A 19,816-nucleotide genomic window follows, 5' to 3' on the forward strand; every position below is an offset into this window, starting at 1 on the left:
TATTAACCACATTGGCTTTTGCAATTAAAAAGGAAAAAATCTAAATGTACAATGATAGACAATTACTTTGGTAAGTTATGGAACATCCATTCAACGAAACAGTACATAGCAACTGAAAAGAATATACAACTGTCAGTATGAACAAGGAAAGATAACTGTATTCTCAAGAAGAAAAAAATACATCTGCAGGATAATACATTTTAATGCCCCCGTTATGGGAACAAATCATAAACATTTGCCTGTTTAGATTGGTTAAGTAAACATTTAGTTTGGATTACTTCAGGGTTTGTACTTATGAGTAGTGAATGTCAGAAGTTTTCACCTTTCCAATTTTAGCAATTCTCCATTGTTTATATATCTTTGTGCCATTCTGTATTACTTTAGTATTATAAAATGTCAATTTTAGAAGTTTTAGAATATTTAATGATGTACATGTTCATAACATTGTAAATATTAAAAAATTAGCCTCATTTTTCTTTCATGAAAGAAATATACTTACGTATGTTTGGAAATTTGGGAAGGATATATTCTTAACAATGCTAGACTCTCAGGTACAATTATGGGTGATTTAAAATTTCTTCAATGGTCTATATATGTTTTCTAATTTTTTAAAATTTCTTTAAAAGTTTAAGTAGGCTCCATGACCAACATGGGGCTTGAACTCATGATCCTGAGGTCAAGAGTCGCACGCTTTACGCACACTTTATGAACTGAGCCGGCCAGGCACCCCTATGTTTTCTAATTTCTATACATTAAGAATTTATTGTTTGCATAATTTCTTAATAGTAAGAGTACTTTATTCTCTTCAGGGATTAAATGGGCAACCCATTCACTTGGGATGTCAAGCTCTGAACAGTGAGTTTGGCATCTGGTCCACAGAACTCAGGCAAGCCTGGGAAGCCCATTCTGGGGCCCTGCCTGATCGATTTCAGGAAAGAGCTGATCTGACCTTGTCATGGCAGGATGTGTAGATCCACAAAAGGCTAAGAAGTAGAGGGGATCCAAGGGCCTGATTGGTAGAACACTCACATCTGATTCTTTACTGTAGAGAGTGTCTACCAGAATCCATCCTGTTATAGTGTGGTGGTGGTAACAGGTGCACTAATCCAGGATTTAGGCCAGAGATGTTAAAATTTAAGTATAGATCACAAAGATCATTTTATAAATACAGGGTCTTGGGCCCAATACTAGAGGTTCTGGTTTAGGAGGTCTGGGGTTTGACTTAAGAATTCGCATCTTTTACAAACTTCTCAGAGAATACCGAGGCAGGAAGCTCAGAGAAAACACTTAGAAACAGATCTGGAGTGTTCCAGGCTTAGAAGTATTATGCTTGCTGGTTATCCTCAATATCCTTAGGTCTTAGTTCAAATTACATTTGCTCAGAACAGCCTTCCTTGAAAACCCATACTAAGATAGCTCCTCCAGGGGCGCCTGGGTGGCTCAGTCGGCTAAGTGTCTGCCTTTAGCTCAGGTCGTGATCCCAGGGTCCTGGGATTGAGCCCCACGTCAGGCTTCCTGCTCCGCTGGGAGCCTGCTTCTTCTTCTCCCACTCCCCCCCCCCTTGCATTCCCTCTTTCGCTGGCTGTCTGTCAAATAAATAAATAAAATCTTTAAAAAAACAAAAGATTTTATTTGAGAGCACTATGCATGCACACAAGTGAGTGGGGGGAGGGGCAGATGGGGAAGGAAAGAATCTTGAGCAGACTCCCCACTGAGTGCAGAGCTTGATGTGGGGCTTGATCCCACAACCGTGAGATCACGACCTGAGCCAAAACCAAGAGTCGGAAGCTTAACTGACTGAACCACCCAGGCGTCCCACATCTTCTTATGTCAAGGGAAATAACTGGACAGAAAAGAAAGAACAAGGGGCACCTGGGTGGCTCAGTCATTAAGCATCTGCCTTCGGGTCAGATCATGATCACAGGGTCCTGGGATCGAGCCCTGCACCGGGCTCCCTGCTCAGCCGGAAGCCTGCTTCTCCCTCTTCCACTCCCCCTGCTTGTGTTCCCTCTCTCGCTGTGTCTCTCTTTGTCCAATAAATAAAATCTTTAAAAAAAAAAAAAAAAAACAAAGCAAAAAAAAAAAAAGGGAAAAAACGAGGCCTTTTNTTGCTAGGAAAATTAAGATTTATTGCCAGCAGACCTGCTCAAAAAGAATTGATAAAGGAAGTTCTAATAAAAAGGAAATGACAGAAGGAAACATGAAACATCAGGAATGAAGAAAATGGAATGAAAAAGGTAAATATATCATCAGATGTAATAGGCTATTCCCCTTTGAGTTTTTAAAATTATGTTTGATGATTGAAAGCAAAAATGGCAACTTTACCTGATACAGTTCTCAGTGTATGTGGAGGTTTGGGAAAGATCAGTTAAGACCACCATTATATGCTACACACACCTGATAGGAAGTGTGGGATCACATATGACCGTGCCAAGTGCTAGACAAGCTGCAGCATCGATACACTGAGGGTGGGAATGTAAATTAGTATGGCTACTATGGAAAAGTTTGGCAGTTCCTTATATAAAGTTACAAACACAAACTTCGTATGGGTATTTATCCCAGAGAAATGAAGACTTACGGTCACACAAAACTGGATTCATAGCATCTTTATTCATAACAGTGAAACACTAGAAATAACCCAAAGTCCACCAACATTGAACAGATAAACCATGGTACATTCATAGCAAAAGAATACTATTCAGTAACAAAAAGTAAAACTATTTATATGCCAACAAATTGGATGAACCTTAAGGGCAATCTGCTGCGTGAAATAAAGCCTATCCCAAAGGTCACACCGTAACATTCCATTTTAACAGCATCCTTGAAATGACAAAATCAGAGTGATGGAGTACTGGTCAGTGGTCGCCACAGGTCAAGGTTGTGGGGAGAGTGTGATTATAAAGGGACAGCACATGGATGTTTCTTTGTGTTGGCACATCAATTCTGCATCCTGATTGTGGTGGGATTTACAGGAATCTATATATGGGATAAAGTTTCTTAGAATGCTACACTAAAAAACAAAACAAAATCTCACATAAATTAATGCATGCAAACACTAGTGAAAACCAAATAAGGTCTATAGTTTACTTAACAGCATTGTACTAATGTCATTTTATTGGTTTTGATTATGTATTACAGTTATGTAAGATAATGTCACTGAAGAAGCTGAGTACAGTACTCAGGAACTTTGATATGCTATAATTTTTTATGAATCTAAAATTATTTCAAAAAACTTCGAAAAAATCATATATAAGGTTATTTTTGTAAACTACTTACAAACTTGAATAAATATACCCTAATATGTTAAATTACATTTATAAATATATTCCTTTTTCTTTTGCCTGAAAGAGAGGACTTTAGAACCTAAGAAATGCAAGAGCTAACCATATAATGATACAAGTGGGGCCCAGAACACCCCTGCATTGTGTACATTAAAATATAATCAGTGTTGAGAATAGCCTACTTTAAAATGATGGCATCACTGAGAATATCGGTCAAGGTATCCTACCCAAAATGGACATCAGATGTAGACCTTTTTAGACTTGTGATGGAAAACTCAGGTATGCATTGTTTTCATGAGGCTTCTTTCCTTCAAAATTTCTGATAATTTGCTAATTACTCCACATTTAGTGTGTTCATGAGTTTTATGTCTGTATGAATTCATGAGAAATGATGAGGCAGAATGTATCGTTAAAATTTATATTCACTGGATTTTCCTCCAACATGAATATCACACAACTATTGAGGTTTTGCTTCTAGGCAAAGGCTTCTGCACAATCATCACGTTGCTACTATGTGTAAGCTCACTGGTCTTAGCATCTATTATGATCACTGATGAGACAGAGTCTGTATTCCCAATAGGAGCCTTTCCTACTCTCTCCATTCGTAAGATTCATCCTAATATCTATTTTTCAGATATGTAATAACCTAGAAATGTTTCCTCAGGACTTTTATGCATTGAATGTATCAGGTTTTTTTTTCCTGTTTTGACATACAATGTGAGGTAATTGATCACTGAAGGCACTAGCACATTCTCTGAATTCATTAAACTTCACTCCTATGCAAATTCCGTATTTCCCAAGGGTGAAAATCGAGAACAGGCTAATTAACCTATACTGACTATATTCAGGTATGCTGGGAGCACACTGATGTTTAACGAGTTCACTGAACTATCACGGTTTGTCCCCTGCATGAGTTCACTTGTATGTAATGAGTTCAGATTCTCTGCAAAGGCTTATGTACCTTGACTTACACATTTTTGTGTGTGTATTAACAAGGCTTGACAAATGAGAGAAAGGTGGCCCCCGGTTATTAAATCCATAGAGTTTTTCTATTCTATGAATTCTTTGATGTACAATGGGTGCTGACTTGGTATTGAAGGCTTTCTTCCATTAACTGTATACATAGTTTATCTGCTGCATAAATTCCCTGGTGGGTAATGGATGGGATTTTCCAGTCAGTACAAATAAAGGAAGTCGATTCTGTGTGAAATCTCTGATGGTGCACAAGGCATATTTTCCTCCTGAGCATGTGACCATATTCATTGCGTCATTGGGGTTTGTTTCCATTATGAGTCCTCTGATGTACAATAAGGTTTCTCTTTGAGGAGAAGCCTTTCCCACATTCGCTGCATATAAAAGGCTTCTCTCCTGTATGAGTTCGCTGATGAACGATTAGTCGGCTTTTCACAGTGAAGCCTTTACCACATTCATTGCATGCATAAGGTTTCTCTCCAGTATGAATTTGCTGATGTAAAATGAGCTCAGTTTCCATAGCAAAGCCTTTGCCACATTCGCTGCATATGTAGGATTTCTCTCCTGTATGGATTTGTTGATGTACAATGAGATAGCGTTTCATGGTGAAGCCTTTTCCACATTCACTGCACGTAAAGGGTTTCTCTCCAGTATGAGTTCGCTGATGTACCACAAGATTGCTCTTAAAGGCAAAACCTTTTCCACATTTATTGCATACATAGGGTTTCTCTCCAGTGTGAGTTCGCTGATGTAACATCAGTCCGCTATTCACAATGAAACCTTTCCCACATTCACTGCACCTGTAAGGTTTCTCTCCAGTATGTGTTCGCTGATGTACGACCAGCCGACTCTTCAAGGGGAAGCCTTTCCCACATTCACTGCAGATGTAGGGTTTCTCTCCTGTATGAGTTCGTTGGTGTATGACGAGCATGCTCTTCACGGTGAAACCTTTTCCACATTCACTGCACACATAGGATTTCTCTACTGTATGATTTCTCTGATGTACAATGAGATTACTCTTCCTGGGAAAGCCTTTTCCACATTCGTCACATACGTAGGGTTTCTCACCTGTGTGAGTTCGCTGATGTTCAATCAGTCGACTCTTCATCGTGAAACCTTTCCCACATTCACTGCATATATAGGGCTTCTCTCCTGTGTGATTTCGTTGATGTATGATGACATAGTGCTTCGTGGTGAAGCCTTTCCCACATTCACTGCAGATGTAGGGTTTCTCTCCTGTATGAGTTCGCTGGTGTATGACGAGCATGCTCTTCCCAGTGAAGCCTTTTCCACATTCACTGCACACATAGCATTTCTCTCCAGTATGATTTCGCTGATGTACAATGAGATTACGCTTCCCTGGGAAACCTTTTCCACATTCGCTGCATACATAGGGTTTCTCTCCAGTGTGAGTTCGCTGGTGTTCAATTAGACGGCTCTTCATGGTGAAGACTTTTCCACAATCATTACATAGAAAGGATTTCTCTCTTTTATGAATTCTCTGATGTTCATTGAGCCTGGACTTTCTGGAGAATACTTTTGCACAAATATTGCATCCATAAGGTTTCTCTCCTGTATGAACTCTGTTATGATCTGTGAGCTGAGACTTCTTAATGAAGGCTTTTCCACATTCACTGCATACATGGGGTTTCTCTATTTCACGAGTCCTCTGATGCTTAATGACTTGGGACTTATTGTTAATAGGTTTTGCACTTACAGGGAGTTTAACAGCAGAATGAAAATCTTCATGCTTCTCAGGCAGAAATAACTTCTCATCTCCATTGAATTTAGTAGAGTTTTTAATTTCATAGCTTTTGCTCTGGTTGACTAAACTTAAATTTGATTTCAAAGTTTTTATATAGAACTCAAGCATATGATTTTGCCTGGAAGTAAAATGACTTTTGCTTTGAGGAACAATATTTCCAAATGCATTGTGTTTGTGGTTTTTTTCCATACCTTTCAGCATTCTTGGATTTTCCCAGTGACCTTGCAGGTGATTATCAACTTTGCTAAGTTCTAGAAAAGAAGAGAACAATGAATCCTTTCATAATCTTGTTTGGAATAAAACTTTAAAAAATTCTTTGGTGTTTCTTAAAAAATGGCATTTTAGTGACAACCCTATGATAACAGTATAAATGAAATGCCATATATAAATGTTCCTTGTCTCCTATACATTGGTAAAAAAACACAGTAATATAAACAAACCAAAAGGAAAAAGCATAAGTATAAATAAGGTTACACAGTTGACTATGTAGATTTGCTGCCTTCTAACTAGAAACTCACAGAACATGCAGAAATAGTAAAACACAAGCAAGTCACTATTGGCAGCAAACAACAGGGTTGGAGGAACACTATTCCACAAACTTGGAAAGACACCAAATCATAAAGGTAGAAGAGACTACTATCCAGAACTATGAGGGTTGCATTTGTTCACTCCAAACTGTTTATTGAATGGCTCCTGTGTACAAGGCACTATGCTGGTGTCTGGAATATATAAAATATGCCTCACTTTCACTGATCATAAGTCTAGTTAGGGAAAACCAAATGATGAAAAGAAAAAAGAAAGGTTGGATATTGTGAAACGTGATTGAAGAAGGAATGGGGACTGGAAAGTGGAGGGAATCAGGATATATATGCATAAAGAAAAGACAGTTCAGTGATGAGTTTAACGGAGAGTGATTAATGACAGTGAGGAATCAAGGATTTCCCTGCTAACTGGGTAGGTAGAGGCATGGCAAATAGAGATGAGGAATATTACTGAAATCCCAGAATGTGTAGGAAAATGTCTGTGTTGCAGAACATAAACTCTGAGAGGATTATTAGATAACATAGTACAGATATCCATGTCTGGTGGGAGGTAGAGATGGAGATAGCAGTGTCAAAATAACATATACCTGTTATCAAGAAAAGAAGACAGGGTGAAATGTTGGGAGGACACAGAGAATGAAAGATGATGAAGGTAGAGAAGAAGGTTTTAGACATTTCAACAATTAGGCTGGGGACTCTTTAAGTTCACTTAGAGAACCCAAAATCTGACTAGGGACATCGGGGGACTATGCAAACTGAGGTGTACAGAATAAAAGCATTTGCGACCTAGCAAGTAAGAAAGTAAGATCTTCAGAATTTAAAGTGACCTGAGACAGACTCTTACATAGTAATCCTGTTCCTAAATTTGCCTTTCTGTAGACCACCATCAAACTAACTTTCCACAAACATCAATCAGATTTAGTGAACAACACTCCAACCTTAGTCCAGGTGTGTCATGTCATATGTTCCATTCATACTGAATAGGCTGACCACAACCGGTAGGAAATTTTGCAGCTGGCCAGTATACCATGTAGCCATCTTCAGAAGCTAATATGCTCCCACACAGGATATAGAAACTGTCATGTTGATCACAATCTGCATTCAGTAGAGAAATCATACCCAGGCTTTTCCCGTTTCAGCAGCTCTGATATGCTGTTCCCTCACCTGCCACCAGAAGCATCTATCTCAGTAGTTCTACGTTTGTGTCTTGGTTGGTAACAGGTTGTACTAAAGGACCAACTTCCTCCTCTAAGACCAAGGTGTGTCAGCTTTACCTTCAGTTTTTCTTAGAACATCTAGGTGTTCCTTATTGTTACTTTACTACCACTGTCCAGGTAAAAGGTCATACAAGCTAGAGCTACAAAAAATACAAAACCAAGCACAACCCTCCACCATGCTACCTCAATTACTCACGTATCAAATCCAGTCATCCTGGCAATAAAAGTGCACATCATCATGAATACTCCCATCTATCCACGTGTCCACTCCGCTGCTTCTCTTGTAGACACCTGCTAATGCTGCTTTCATCCAGCCAATTTCAAGCCATTCTGAATAGTCAACACCATGCCCTGTAGTTTCCTATTTCATGCCTTCATTCCTAATTCACGGTGGCATCTTCCTAATTCAAAATGTAGATGTCCTTTATATATATCCTGCTGTCATTCGATTCTGATTGTACAACCATAAGCTCTATTTCCTCTTTATTTCTAAGTTAATCTCTTTATTGTTCATTTTCATAGTTACCTTCAGTTAAGATTTAACCTCACCCAAAGGGAGGTCCAGCCCTTGCCATTGGCTCCAGGCGGGTGATCTCTAGGCCCTCAGAATGTCCTATCTGACAGGAGTGCCTTTGTCTGCCTGGGGGCTTTGGCCACTGGATAGTCTAACAGTGTGATTTATGAAGGAGACTCTGGGCCATGCCTCATCAGTTCCAATCTCCAGACCCTCAGAGGAACTGGAGACTATAGGAATTAGCCAGATTTCTGACAGGGCTAAAAACTAAAGTTCAGCCATGTGGGCAATGTGTGATTGAGCCCTAATAAAAACACTGGACGCAAAGGCTCAAGTGAGCTCTCCTGGTTGGCAATACTCTTTGCATACTGTCACACAACATGGCTGGGAGGAGGTAATGCTGGCCATGAGTCTGGAAGCACCATGTTTGGACTGTTCTTGGGGGTCTCAAATAACCCAAGAATTCCACTCCTGGGTATATATCTAAGAAAAATGAATGGTGATGGCATAATTCATAAAAGCCAAAAAGTGGAAAAAGCCAATGTCCATCAACAGATGAATGAGTAAATAAAATGTGGTACATCCATACAGTGGGAGAATTATTCAGCAATAAAAAGGAATGAAGTACTGACGCATGTTAAAGCTTGGAAGAACTTCAGAAACTTTAGGCTAAATGCAAGAAGCTGGATACAAAAGACCAAACATTTTATGATTATATAAAATATCCAAAACAGCCAAATCTCTAGAGGTAGAAAATAGATCAGTGGCTGCCCAGAGCTGAGGGCCTGGGAAGAAACGTTTCTTTTTTTTACTTTATTTTTTTAAAAGATTTTATTTTTAAGTAATTTTTTTCTTTCTTTTTTTTTTAAAGATTTTATTTATTTATTTGACAGAGATAGAGACAGCCAGCGAGAGAGGGAATACAAGCAGGGGGAGTGGGAGAGGAAGAAGCAGGCTCATAGCGGAGGAGCCTGATGTGGGGCTCGATCCCATAACACCAGGATCACGCCCTGAGCCGAAGGCAGACGCTTAACCGCTGTGCCACCCAGGCGCCCCAATTTTTAAGTAATTTCTACAATCCCCAGATCAAGAATCACATGCTCTACTGATCGAGCTAGCCAGGCGCCCTGGAAATGTTTCTTTTAAAGTGATGAAAATCTTCCAAAATTGCTTATGGGGATAGTTACATAACCCTGTCAATGTACTACAAAGCACCGAATTGTATGTGTTAAGTTGGCAAAATGTAGGTTATGTGAATTATCAAAGCTGCTTTTTAAAAAAATGGGGAAAATAAATGATTTAGAGAAAAGAATTCAATGGGAAGACCTTGGATGAACCAAAGGAAAATCAGAATTATCAACCATTGAAGGAAGCCATCATGGCAGGCATAAGCTGATTTTGGCTAGAACTGATGTAGGATGTAAAACCATCTTTTCTAGTGAAACAGTCAACAGAAACAGCAGAGACCTTTCAGACAAGAATGCCATAGCTAACAGCAGTGTGGACGGGGTACGGTGTGCAGTACCAAAGGAGAATCTAACGTTCAAATTAGCTGGGAGGGGATTTTTTGTGGAGGGAAGAGGACTCCTATTCCTCATGCAGGGACTCAGAAATCTCAGGCAGGTAAAATATCTACAGCTGCAAGTGTACGCTAGACAGTATGTAGGGAGATACCAATTTAGAGTCTCTTCCACACAACAGAAAGAGCTTAATTCATGAGCCAGAAGGAAAACCTCAAGTATTAGGAATTCAGAAGAGAAAATGGAAAAGAACTGAAGAATCTCGAGTGGAGGGAAAAGCTAGAAAGCAGACTGATGCCCCGTAAGAGACCATGCTATTGTGATGGCACAACATACAGGGTGGGGTTGGCTGTCAGGAGGGAAATTGGCATTTCCGGAGGAGCCAAGGAGTCGGGTGGGAAGGTACAATGGTCAGAAGCTGTGTGAATTCACACTCTCTTTGGAGTAAGGCCCAGTGGGGGGAGGGGGTGCGGATTTCATAGCCAGGGAGATGGAAGGAACAGGGACACACACTGTGATAGGGCACAAAGAAGGAATGAGCTACAGAATCTGTGAAAGAAAACTAGGCAAACCAGCAAAACTCAATATGTAAAATGAAAAATGCAAGGATCGGATATCAGAAGAGAAAAAAAGAGTTCAACTTCCATCTAAAGACCTAAAGGAATTTATGTGCATGTGATTTATGAAGGAGACTCTGCTATGGGAGAGAGATACACGGAGCACCGTTTCTGTCCTCAAACACCCTGCCAGCCTTCTCTCGCTGACCGAGGGCGACTTCCACAGTTATCCGGCTGGCCAGTTCTCACTCACCTGGCCGGGTTCCACTAGGGACTTCCTCCTGTTTCGCCCACGGTTCCTCCCCTCGTTCCAGCTTGGAGAGTGCATCTGGTTTGCTGGCTTGATACCCTGCTCACGGGAAAGAAAGAACACTTAGACTCATAGAATTGAGCTGGGATCTGTCAAGATGGGAGAATGCTACATTTGAGGGACTGAGACAGTTTTCACATCTGCAAAGCAGAGGCTTCTTTCTCAGGAGAGGGCACGTGTGATACCGTGATATAATGATATGTGTTTGGTCTTTGTACCCGGTTCCTGCCACAGAGCTCCTAAGGCCCTTGTAATTTCCTAAGTGACAGCCGTGATAGGAGTATCTTCTGTTAGAGTATTTGGTCTAAGTTCCGGTTCCTGACACAAGAACTTCTAACACCCCTGGACTCTCTAGAGTGATGAGTGTCTTTCTGTGAACTAATGACTGGTGGCAGGGACCCCTAAAGAGCTTTAGCATGGTTGCCAGAAAGACCCTGGCAGGATCAGAAGGTTGGAACCTTCAGCTCCAATCCCCTGCCCCTGCCACCGGAGATTGAGTTAACCATGATTTAAGCAATCATGCCTACATAATGAAACCTCCATAAAAAGTCCTAAACCACCATGTTGGGAGAGTTTCCAGGTTGGTGAACACACCTAAGGGCTGGGAGGGTGGCATACCTACAGAGGTCATGGAAGGTCTACACCCCTCCCTCCATACCATTCCATATACGTCTCTTCCTTGTGGCTGTTCCCAAGTTTTATCCTTTATGATAAAAATGGTCATCTTAAGTAAAGTGCTGTCCGCAGCTCTGTGAGCTGTTCCTGCAAATTGCCGGACCTGAAGGGGGTTGCAGGAATGCCCAATTTATAGCTGGACTGAAGTGTGGGTACCCTGCGTAGTGGGTACCCAATACTGGCGACTGGCGTCCGAAGTGAGGGCAGTCCTGAGGAACTGAGCCCTTACACCTGTGGAGTCTGTTGCAAACTCTGGGTAGTGGCAGAAGTGAAATGAACGGCAGGACACCCAGCTGGTACTTGGAGAGCTGAACTGGCTGTTGGTGTAGAAAAACCCCACGTTTGGCACCGTTTGTTTTGGTAGTAAGAGCAGCTCGTAGTACATCAGACCCTTTTACCATGTGCCCAACGAGGCATCGAGAATCTGCTATACAGAGCAACGCAGTGACTCCGAAGTGTAAGCAGCCGAGCAAGGAAAGGCCACTGACTGGGCACCGTCTGCGTGACACAGGGTAGCTGTCCTCACCGACTGACACCAGGTTGCTGTAGTTTTCCAACATCACGTCCCGGTACAGCTCCTTCTGGGCGGGGGCCAGGAGCTGCCACTCCTCCCAGGTGAAGTCCACGGCCACATCTTCCAGTGTCAGCGATTCCTGTAACAACACGGTCCTGTTTCATGTAAGTGTTCCTCTTTCATTGAATCATAAGGAATATAAAGGAAGTTGTTCTGCTAATAGTTACTATAATGCTGAGACCAATTCTGATGTATATGTGACGGTTTGGATGTTTTTAAGCAATTCTCTGACACCAGCTGGGGGGCCTACATTTCAACTCAATTCTGACACGGGCTCCCTGGAGATAGAGTCACATTTCACGGGTTAAGGGTCAGTCCCACAAGACCGCACCTGCCCCCACTTTAGACACCAATCCAAGCCCATGTTGTCACCTGTGCTTCTGACTAACTGGCTATAGATTAGAGGTTCCAATGACCCCCTCCTTGGGTTTAATTTGCTTGAGCAGCTCAGAGAATTCGGTTTACTTACTGCATACTAGTTTATTATAAGAGGATATGAAAAAGGCCACAGATTTCATCCAGATCAAAGGGACACACAGGGCAAGGCACAAGGGGAGGGGTGTGTCACCCAGCACCCATGTCCACCATGTCCACCAAACAGGGATTGCTCCAAACCACGCACCTTTGGAATTTAAGGAGGCTCCATCGCACAGGCATGGCTGGTCATGAACTCCATTTCCAGCCCCTCTCCCCTCTCTGGATAATGGGGGTACAGCTGAAAATCCCACACTTCTGATCATGGGTTGGTCTTTCTGGTGACCACCCCCCTAGGAATCCACCCAGAGTCATGCCATTAGAACAAGAGACGCTTCTATCAACCAGGAAATTCCAAGGGATTTAGGAACTCTGTCACAGATGAGGTCAAAGACCAAATATTAGAACAAAAGAAACCTCTAGTACTCTTTTCACTTAGGGAATTACAAGGATTTTAGGAGTCTTGGGTCAGAAACTAGGGGCAGAGACTAATATATGTTTCTTATTCTTTCATAAAAGGTTAACATCATAGATACACTTAAGAGATAGTTAGTGAACTGGAATATTCATTTTAAAAAATAACAAAAAACTGAAGCAGACCACACAGAGATAGAAAATATAAAGGAGAGTTAATAAAGAATGAGGACAGAGTGAGGTTTATACATGGTTTTTGGAAGCAATTATAGAGAATCAGAGAAGCAATGTGAAGATCTCAGGACTGAGAAAATTTCACAACTGACGAACTGACAACCCAGACTTAGTAAGCAAGCAAAATCAAGCAGGAAAGCTGTATCTAGACTCATCAGACTGAAACTATAGAACACCAGTTGCAAAAGTCAGATTATGAAAACAACCAGAAAGAGAGGACTCATTACCATCTAAAGAAAGACAAAATTTAGTGAAATCAAAAGAACAGAAACCAGGAAAATGTAGTAATAAATATATATTTGGTCTTTCTCCGGTTCCTGGAACAGTTTCTAAAACTGCTGGAATCTCTGGAGTGATGAGTGTCTTCTGCATCCTAGCATGATGACAAATGGCTGGGGGCCCCCACATACCTTCAGGATAGGAGACCTGAAAGACCCCCAACAACCAGGGAGGGAAGAGGGACTGGAGGTTGAATTCAATTACCAACAGCCAGAGATGTAATCAATTGTGCCCATATAAGAAAACCATCATAAAACTCCCTAAACAGATTTGGAGAGCTTCCAGGTTGGTGAACACACTGAGTTGCTGGCAAGGTGGTTCTCTGAGGGAGGACCCCCCCCATACCTGGCCCCATGCATCTCTTCCATTTGCCTATTCCTGAGTTGTAGCCTTTATAGTAAATCAGTAAATGTATGTAAATTGCTTTCGTGAGTTCTGTGAATTGTTCTAGCATATTACCAAACCTGAAAGCGGGGTTGTGGGAACTCTCAATTTACAACCAGTCACCACAAATATAGGTGACAACCTGGGACTTTTGGCTGGCACCTAAAGTGGGGGCAGTCTCACGGAACCAAGCCCTTGGGCCTGTAGGATCTGATGCTAACTCCAGGTAGTAAGTGTCAGAATTAAGTTGAATTGTAGGACACCCAGCTGGTGTCCACGGAGTTGTAGAATCAGTAGATGTGAGGAAAATATACACATTTGGTGTCAGAAGTTCTGTGAATAAAAACAGTTCAGGAGTGTGGAACGTCTTCAGTGTCCTGACCCTGTGGTCATATAGCTTATGCCTGAATGCCACGAGGGAATGAACTGAGACCTGGTTGTCAATGGAACTGCCACATCAGGGAAAAACTGATGGGATAATCTATCCCCACATCATTGTAGAGATTCCAGAGAGAAGAGAACAGACTTGGTAGAGGCTGCAAATTCTTAACACTGTTGATCTTATCATATTCTGATTATTTTATGTGAGATGGAGATCCATTTAGAAAAATGGAAACTTAGGTTCCTACCTAATTTCACACTCAAAAACGCCTTTTTCCTGTTTAAAGTTAACCATAAAACAAAGGAACCTATGATGTTCATGTCACAAACCAAAATCCATAGAAGAAAATAAGTAATAAATTTTGTGAAACGAAAAAATTAAAACATCTGTGTTGAAAAAGATACCATGGACAAAGCGATAAGAAAAGTGACAAGCTGGCTGGGGCGCCTGGGTGGCACAGCGGTTAAGCGTCTGCCTTCGGCTCAGGGTGTGATCCCGGCGTTGTGGGATCGAGCCCCACATCAGGCTCCTCTGCTATGAGCCTGCTTCTTCCTCTCCCACTCCCCCTGCTTGTGTTCCCTCTCTCGCTGGCTGTCTCTATCTCTGTTGAATAAATAAATAAAATCTTTAAAAAAAAAAAAAAAGAAAAGTGACAAGCTGGGAGATGTTTTTATGAACAAAATAAAGGATATAGTGAATATAAACAACTCTAATTAATCAGTAAGAAAACAATGCTTTTTTAATGTAAAAGGCATTTCACAAGAGAAAAAAATCCAACTGGCCAACAAATAAATAAGGATTCCAATCTCAAAATAAGGCCAAAGTATTTTGGACCATTCAGATTGTTGAAAATTATGCAATCTCGGGGCACCTGGATGGCTCAGTCAGTTAAGTGTCTGCCTTCAGCTCAGGTCATGATCTCGCGGTCCTGGGATCAAGCCCTATATTGGGGTCTCTGCTCAGCGGGAAGTCTGCTTCTCCCTCTCATTTGCCCTCTGTACTCTCCCTCTTTCTCAAATAAATAAATAAATAAAATATTTTTTAAAAAAAGAAAGAAAGAAAATTTAGCAATCTGGTAACGTCCTATTATTAGCACTGGCAAAGACTTCAGGCATGGACGATGCGCATATCACTTGGGAGGCACTCACTAAATGCTTTACATAGTTTAACTCACTTTGTTAAGTATGACTACAGACAAATGGAATTTTGTTGAGTTAATAGTCACCAATCAGTTGCAGTTATCCTTTAGATGCTTGAATTATACCGTGTTAAGCCAACAGATTATGTCCTTTGGAGTATGATTCCATTGATACACAAAACGTCATGATAGATGTGTTTACAAACAAAATTTACATAAATCCAAATACATTTGTAAACAGGCATATGTATACAGAAGCACACACAGGTTCAGTGACCGCAAGAACACACCAAGCATCTGCTAAAGTGGTACAAGGGAAGGAGGAAAGGGGACATGAAGAGGGAATTTACTTTTTCCCCGTGTGTGTACTCCATCGTGAGGATTTTTTTCCTTTAAAAGGCACTCATGAAAAATAAATAAATAAATAGAACGTGTTCATTGAGAGGCTCCTGGTTGGCTCAGTCACGTGGGCGTCCAACTCTTGATTTCAGGCCATGATCTCAGGGTGGTGGGATGGAATTCCGCACTGGCTCCAGTCTCAGAGGGGAGTCTGCTTGAGATTCTCCCTCTCCCTCTGCCCCCCGCCGTGTTTTTTCTCTCTAAAGTAAATAATCTTTTTTAAAAAGATACTCATGAGTCATTTGTAAAATTACAGGAAATAAAAGCAATAAAGGAAGAGTAGGTAAAAATTAGATCTTAAGATGGGAAAGGATTCTGCATTTTCTGAGATAACATGAAGTTACACAGCAAATATTCTGGAACCTTATAACAAGTTCTTACCGGACAAAATTTCTTGCAACTATATAATGTCAAATCTGTAATTTAATGCCAGTTCAGCCCCCTGTTCATGAAGCCTTGCATTGTTCCCCTGCAAAAATTGTGTTCACTGAGTTTGCTTGGTCTATTCCCACAGGAGACTCTGAGGAACTCTGTAATAAACAGAAGTAGGAAGTCTGCTGATGCCTTTATTAGAAGACTACTGCTCACAACACTGTTCATGGATCACCTCTAAGAAGAATGTAACATTTTTCTCGAGTCCTCAGCGCCAGAGGAACCTTCTTGCATTCTCCTCACGGTCACTGCATATCGCGTAACATGATTCTCTTATGTTGGTTGTCACACATATTAGATGCAGCGTGACAGCTAATGTAAGCCAGAGGATCCTTCAGTTACATATGATGTTCCAACATTAGTCATTTACTAGGAATCATATGAACACTACATTCTTTTTTTTTTTTTTTTTTTGGTAGGCTCCACACGTAGAGCCCAATGCAGGGCTTGAACTCATGACCCTCAGATCAAGACCCGAGCTTAGATCAAGAGCCAGACACTTAACCGACTGAACCACCCAGGGGCCCCTGAACCCTATATTCTTTTTTTCTTTTTTTTTTTTTACTATTTTATTTATTTATTTGACAGAAAGAGAGACAGCCAGCAAGAGAGGGAACACAAGCAGGGGGAGTGGGAGAGGAAGAGGCAGGCTCCCAGTGGAGGAGCCTGATGCAGGGCTCGATCCCAGCACACCAGGATCACGCCCTGAGTTGAAGGCAGACGCTTAACGACTGTGCCACCCAGGCGCCCCTGAACCCTGTATTCTTGATTCTACTTTGTGACAAGGCTGGAGGTAGATTCAAATTTTATTTCTCTCTAGATACTGAACTGATATTTACAAGCCTTACACATCCACTGGGGAACAAAGCAAGAAATAAAACAAGACAAAAATCACCTGGGCATTGATCATTTTCTTCTGTTTTGAGAAATGGCCAGCAACTGGGATATTCTGTCTTTGTCTCTTCTGGATATGCTCTAAATTTCTAGTTAGAAATCTAGTCACCAGTCAAAAGTGGTCCAGAGATGACACTACCTAAGTCCTGGGACTGCCTTTTTCTTCATTCATTTCTTGTCTCTTGTCAGGACCTGTGGGTCTAAGAACAAAATTACTTTCAGTGTTACATTGTCTCTTGCTATGCACTCACCTTAACACATCCCAGTATTTCGTCTCTTTACTTGGTTCTTCAGAAATCATGCCTTAGGCATAAGACTCTGAATGTGTAGAAATAACAAGTAAGGGCAAAATGGCAAAGGAGAATCAGAACAGAAATATGCCTCATGGCAGGTAATTTTCAGGTCAATTTTAGAAATGAGGCCATATGCACACTGAGGAACAGTGAACTTTTCCTTTAAACTATGTTGCTCTACTATCTCTTTAAAAGTCTTTACACCCCCTATCTACATATACTTCAATATGAGGAACAATGAACACACCAAAAAAAGGGAAGGAATATAAGCTATAGATACAAATTTTAAAAAACACCTCAAAAAATTTTTTTCTTAAATTTAAAACACCTCAAAAATATTAATACTGGGAAAATAGAAGCCTTTACATACATATGTAACCTGAAAGGAAATATCCAAGAGAATACACAAAAACTATAGAAGGATAAACACAAAATCTTAAATAAAAGGCTAATTAATTTTAAATCTGAATCGTTCGTCTCCCCCAAAAACTTTCATTTCTGCAGGTTCAAAGGGATGGGATGATGTGGGGAGCCAAAAAACATCAGAAAATTATATGGAGGAGGGATTTGGGCCTGAAGCTTTCTAGGAATGTTAACATTCAACAACTCTGTTCCAGGAGCGGGTCTGAGGCAACGCACGGACCAGCCAGTGTTCCTGAACCTCCAATCCTGTTGTAACACAACCCTGCACAAAAGACAGGTAATATTAAACCCGTACCGGCGACACACGCACACTGACTTCCCTTAATGATTCCTCGATTACTGAGCTCCAAATTATTCCAGAATCCACGCCAGACGCCGCCTTCAATGACAAACACCACGCCGCCAGTTGTCAATCACCTACAAGGAGAGTGACCCTCGAAGCCTTTAAATCCAGACTTCAGGACTCTCGGTAGTTGATCTGTTCAGACCTTCAATCACTGACCACCAGAGCCCCGCCCCATGACTGACCTCAAAAACATCTCGATTACATACAGTACAGACTCCTCCATGCTCACCTCCAAAAGACACAGCCCCCCCTGCGCTACCTTCACCGACTCAAGGGAGCAACAACTTACCCAGAGGCCGTTAGGCCGCCCCTCTCCTCCCCAACCCTTCGCTACAGACTGACCCACACACGGACTTAAGTCTCTCCTGAGCCTGCAGCGACCTCTTCAGAGCCCAACTTACTTCCCTAAACTTCCTTCGCTCTAATCCCCTCACCCAGACTCTTCTCCGGGAACACCTGACGAGGGTCAGCGGCGGTTCTGGCGCGTTTCTATGGAGAACAGAATACTGGTTTCCGGCGCTTCCTTATGAGGTCATATGTCCGCGCGGCCGTCCCCCTCGACGCCCTGGAGGCCGCCATTTTGCACACCTGACGTACTGAAAGCAAGGCGGCAGCATTTGCGCGGTGACAAGACGGTGAGAGTGCCACCGAGACCCTCGCGCTTCCTGGCCCCTCAGCTCTTAAGGGAAAATGTAAAGATGTTCAGAGGCTCGAGTTCACGCAAGGCAGACATGACGTGGGGGTAATCCTTGAAGGGGCAGGGCTCCTCGTTGTAGGGGACGGGGAACGGCGCTAAGTTTCAAAGGCCCGAGCCCTTCCCCACCTAAGGGGCGCGGCTCCTACAGCCGGGAAATTAAAATAACCTCCGGGCTCCGCAGTCTCGATTCTCATTAAGAAAAGGCTCAGAACCCGTGTCAAAATGTAAGCAGGTTTGACAAGANGGAGCCCTTCCCCACCTAAGGGGCGCGGCTCCTACAGCCGGGAAATTAAAATAACCTCCGGCTCCGCAGTCTCGATTCTCATTAAGAAAAGGCTCAGAACCCGTGTCAAAATGTAAGCAGGTTTGACAAGAAAGCAGGCGGCGCGCTGTGGCGGGGAGGATTGCTCCCGAGCAGATGCGTTTCGGCCCAGACGGAGTTCGGTGTCCGAGCGGCGGAACCCGAGCTACCCGGGAGCTAGGCAAGGGTGCCTCGCAAGACCCCGGTTTGTAAAAGTGAGATGGTGTGCGGTGTGCGGCGGTCGCAAAGAAAGCCGAAGCCATGACTTTGAGCCTGTTGCCAGCCTCATCCCAACTATTCCCCTTACCCGTCCTAGGCAGCCGCCAGTCACTAAAGATTAGTCTGCGATGTATTCATGAAATTAGTCGTGTGTGTACTCTTTTCCTGGCTTCTTTCACACAGCGTAATTGCCTTTGGGCTGTTTCCAGTGTTTTGGATATTGCAACTGGAAATCTTATGAACATTCATGTGTAGAAAATAAAATGGCCACAAAGAACTGATTTGCCACGGTCCTGTGCGTCTGAAATCTCCCAGCTGTCTCTGCCAGCCATTTGCAGGCCTACTACCCATTTCTAGCCCTGCTCCAGCTCATATTCTCCCCATTCCCTGAACCCCAGTACTGAGCTTAGAAGTCTCACTCACCCTGAGGAACCAGAAGTCTCACCCATCTCAGGGCGCCTGGGTGGCACGGCGGTTAAGCGTCTGCCTTCGGCTCAGGGCGTGATCCGGCGTTCCGGGATCGAGCCCCACATCAGGCTCTTCCGCTGTGAGCCTGCTTCTTCCTCTCCCACTCCCCCTG

At 42.4% G+C, this 19,816-nt stretch overlaps 1 protein-coding gene across 17 annotated transcripts; it reads right to left on the bottom strand.

Annotated features, from left to right (window-relative positions):
* Positions 1-2,591: 2,591 nt before the first annotated feature.
* Positions 2,592-19,795, bottom strand: LOC100481379 (zinc finger protein 432). Of its 17 annotated transcripts, none has more exons than XM_034639100.1 (6): positions 18,454-18,549; positions 17,969-18,052; positions 16,959-17,157; positions 11,880-12,022; positions 10,622-10,717; positions 2,592-6,269 (listed from the first exon to the last, which is right to left on the bottom strand). In XM_034639100.1, the coding sequence occupies exons 3-6, from the start codon at positions 16,964-16,966 to the stop codon at positions 4,549-4,551; spliced, it is 1,968 nt and encodes a 655-aa protein (XP_034494991.1). In that variant the 5' UTR covers positions 16,967-17,157; positions 17,969-18,052; positions 18,454-18,549; the 3' UTR covers positions 2,592-4,548. The 17 variants fall into 17 exon arrangements, with proteins under 17 accessions (XP_034494991.1, XP_019664234.1, XP_034494985.1 ...); XM_019808675.2 differs by having other exon boundaries at positions 16,959-17,275; XM_034639094.1 differs by having other exon boundaries at positions 17,969-18,090; positions 18,421-18,539.
* Positions 19,796-19,816: the final 21 nt, after the last annotated feature.

The sequence above is a fragment of the Ailuropoda melanoleuca genome, chromosome 12 (assembly GCF_002007445.2).
Source record: "Ailuropoda melanoleuca isolate Jingjing chromosome 12, ASM200744v2, whole genome shotgun sequence".
Taxonomy (NCBI): Eukaryota; Metazoa; Chordata; class Mammalia; order Carnivora; family Ursidae; genus Ailuropoda; species Ailuropoda melanoleuca.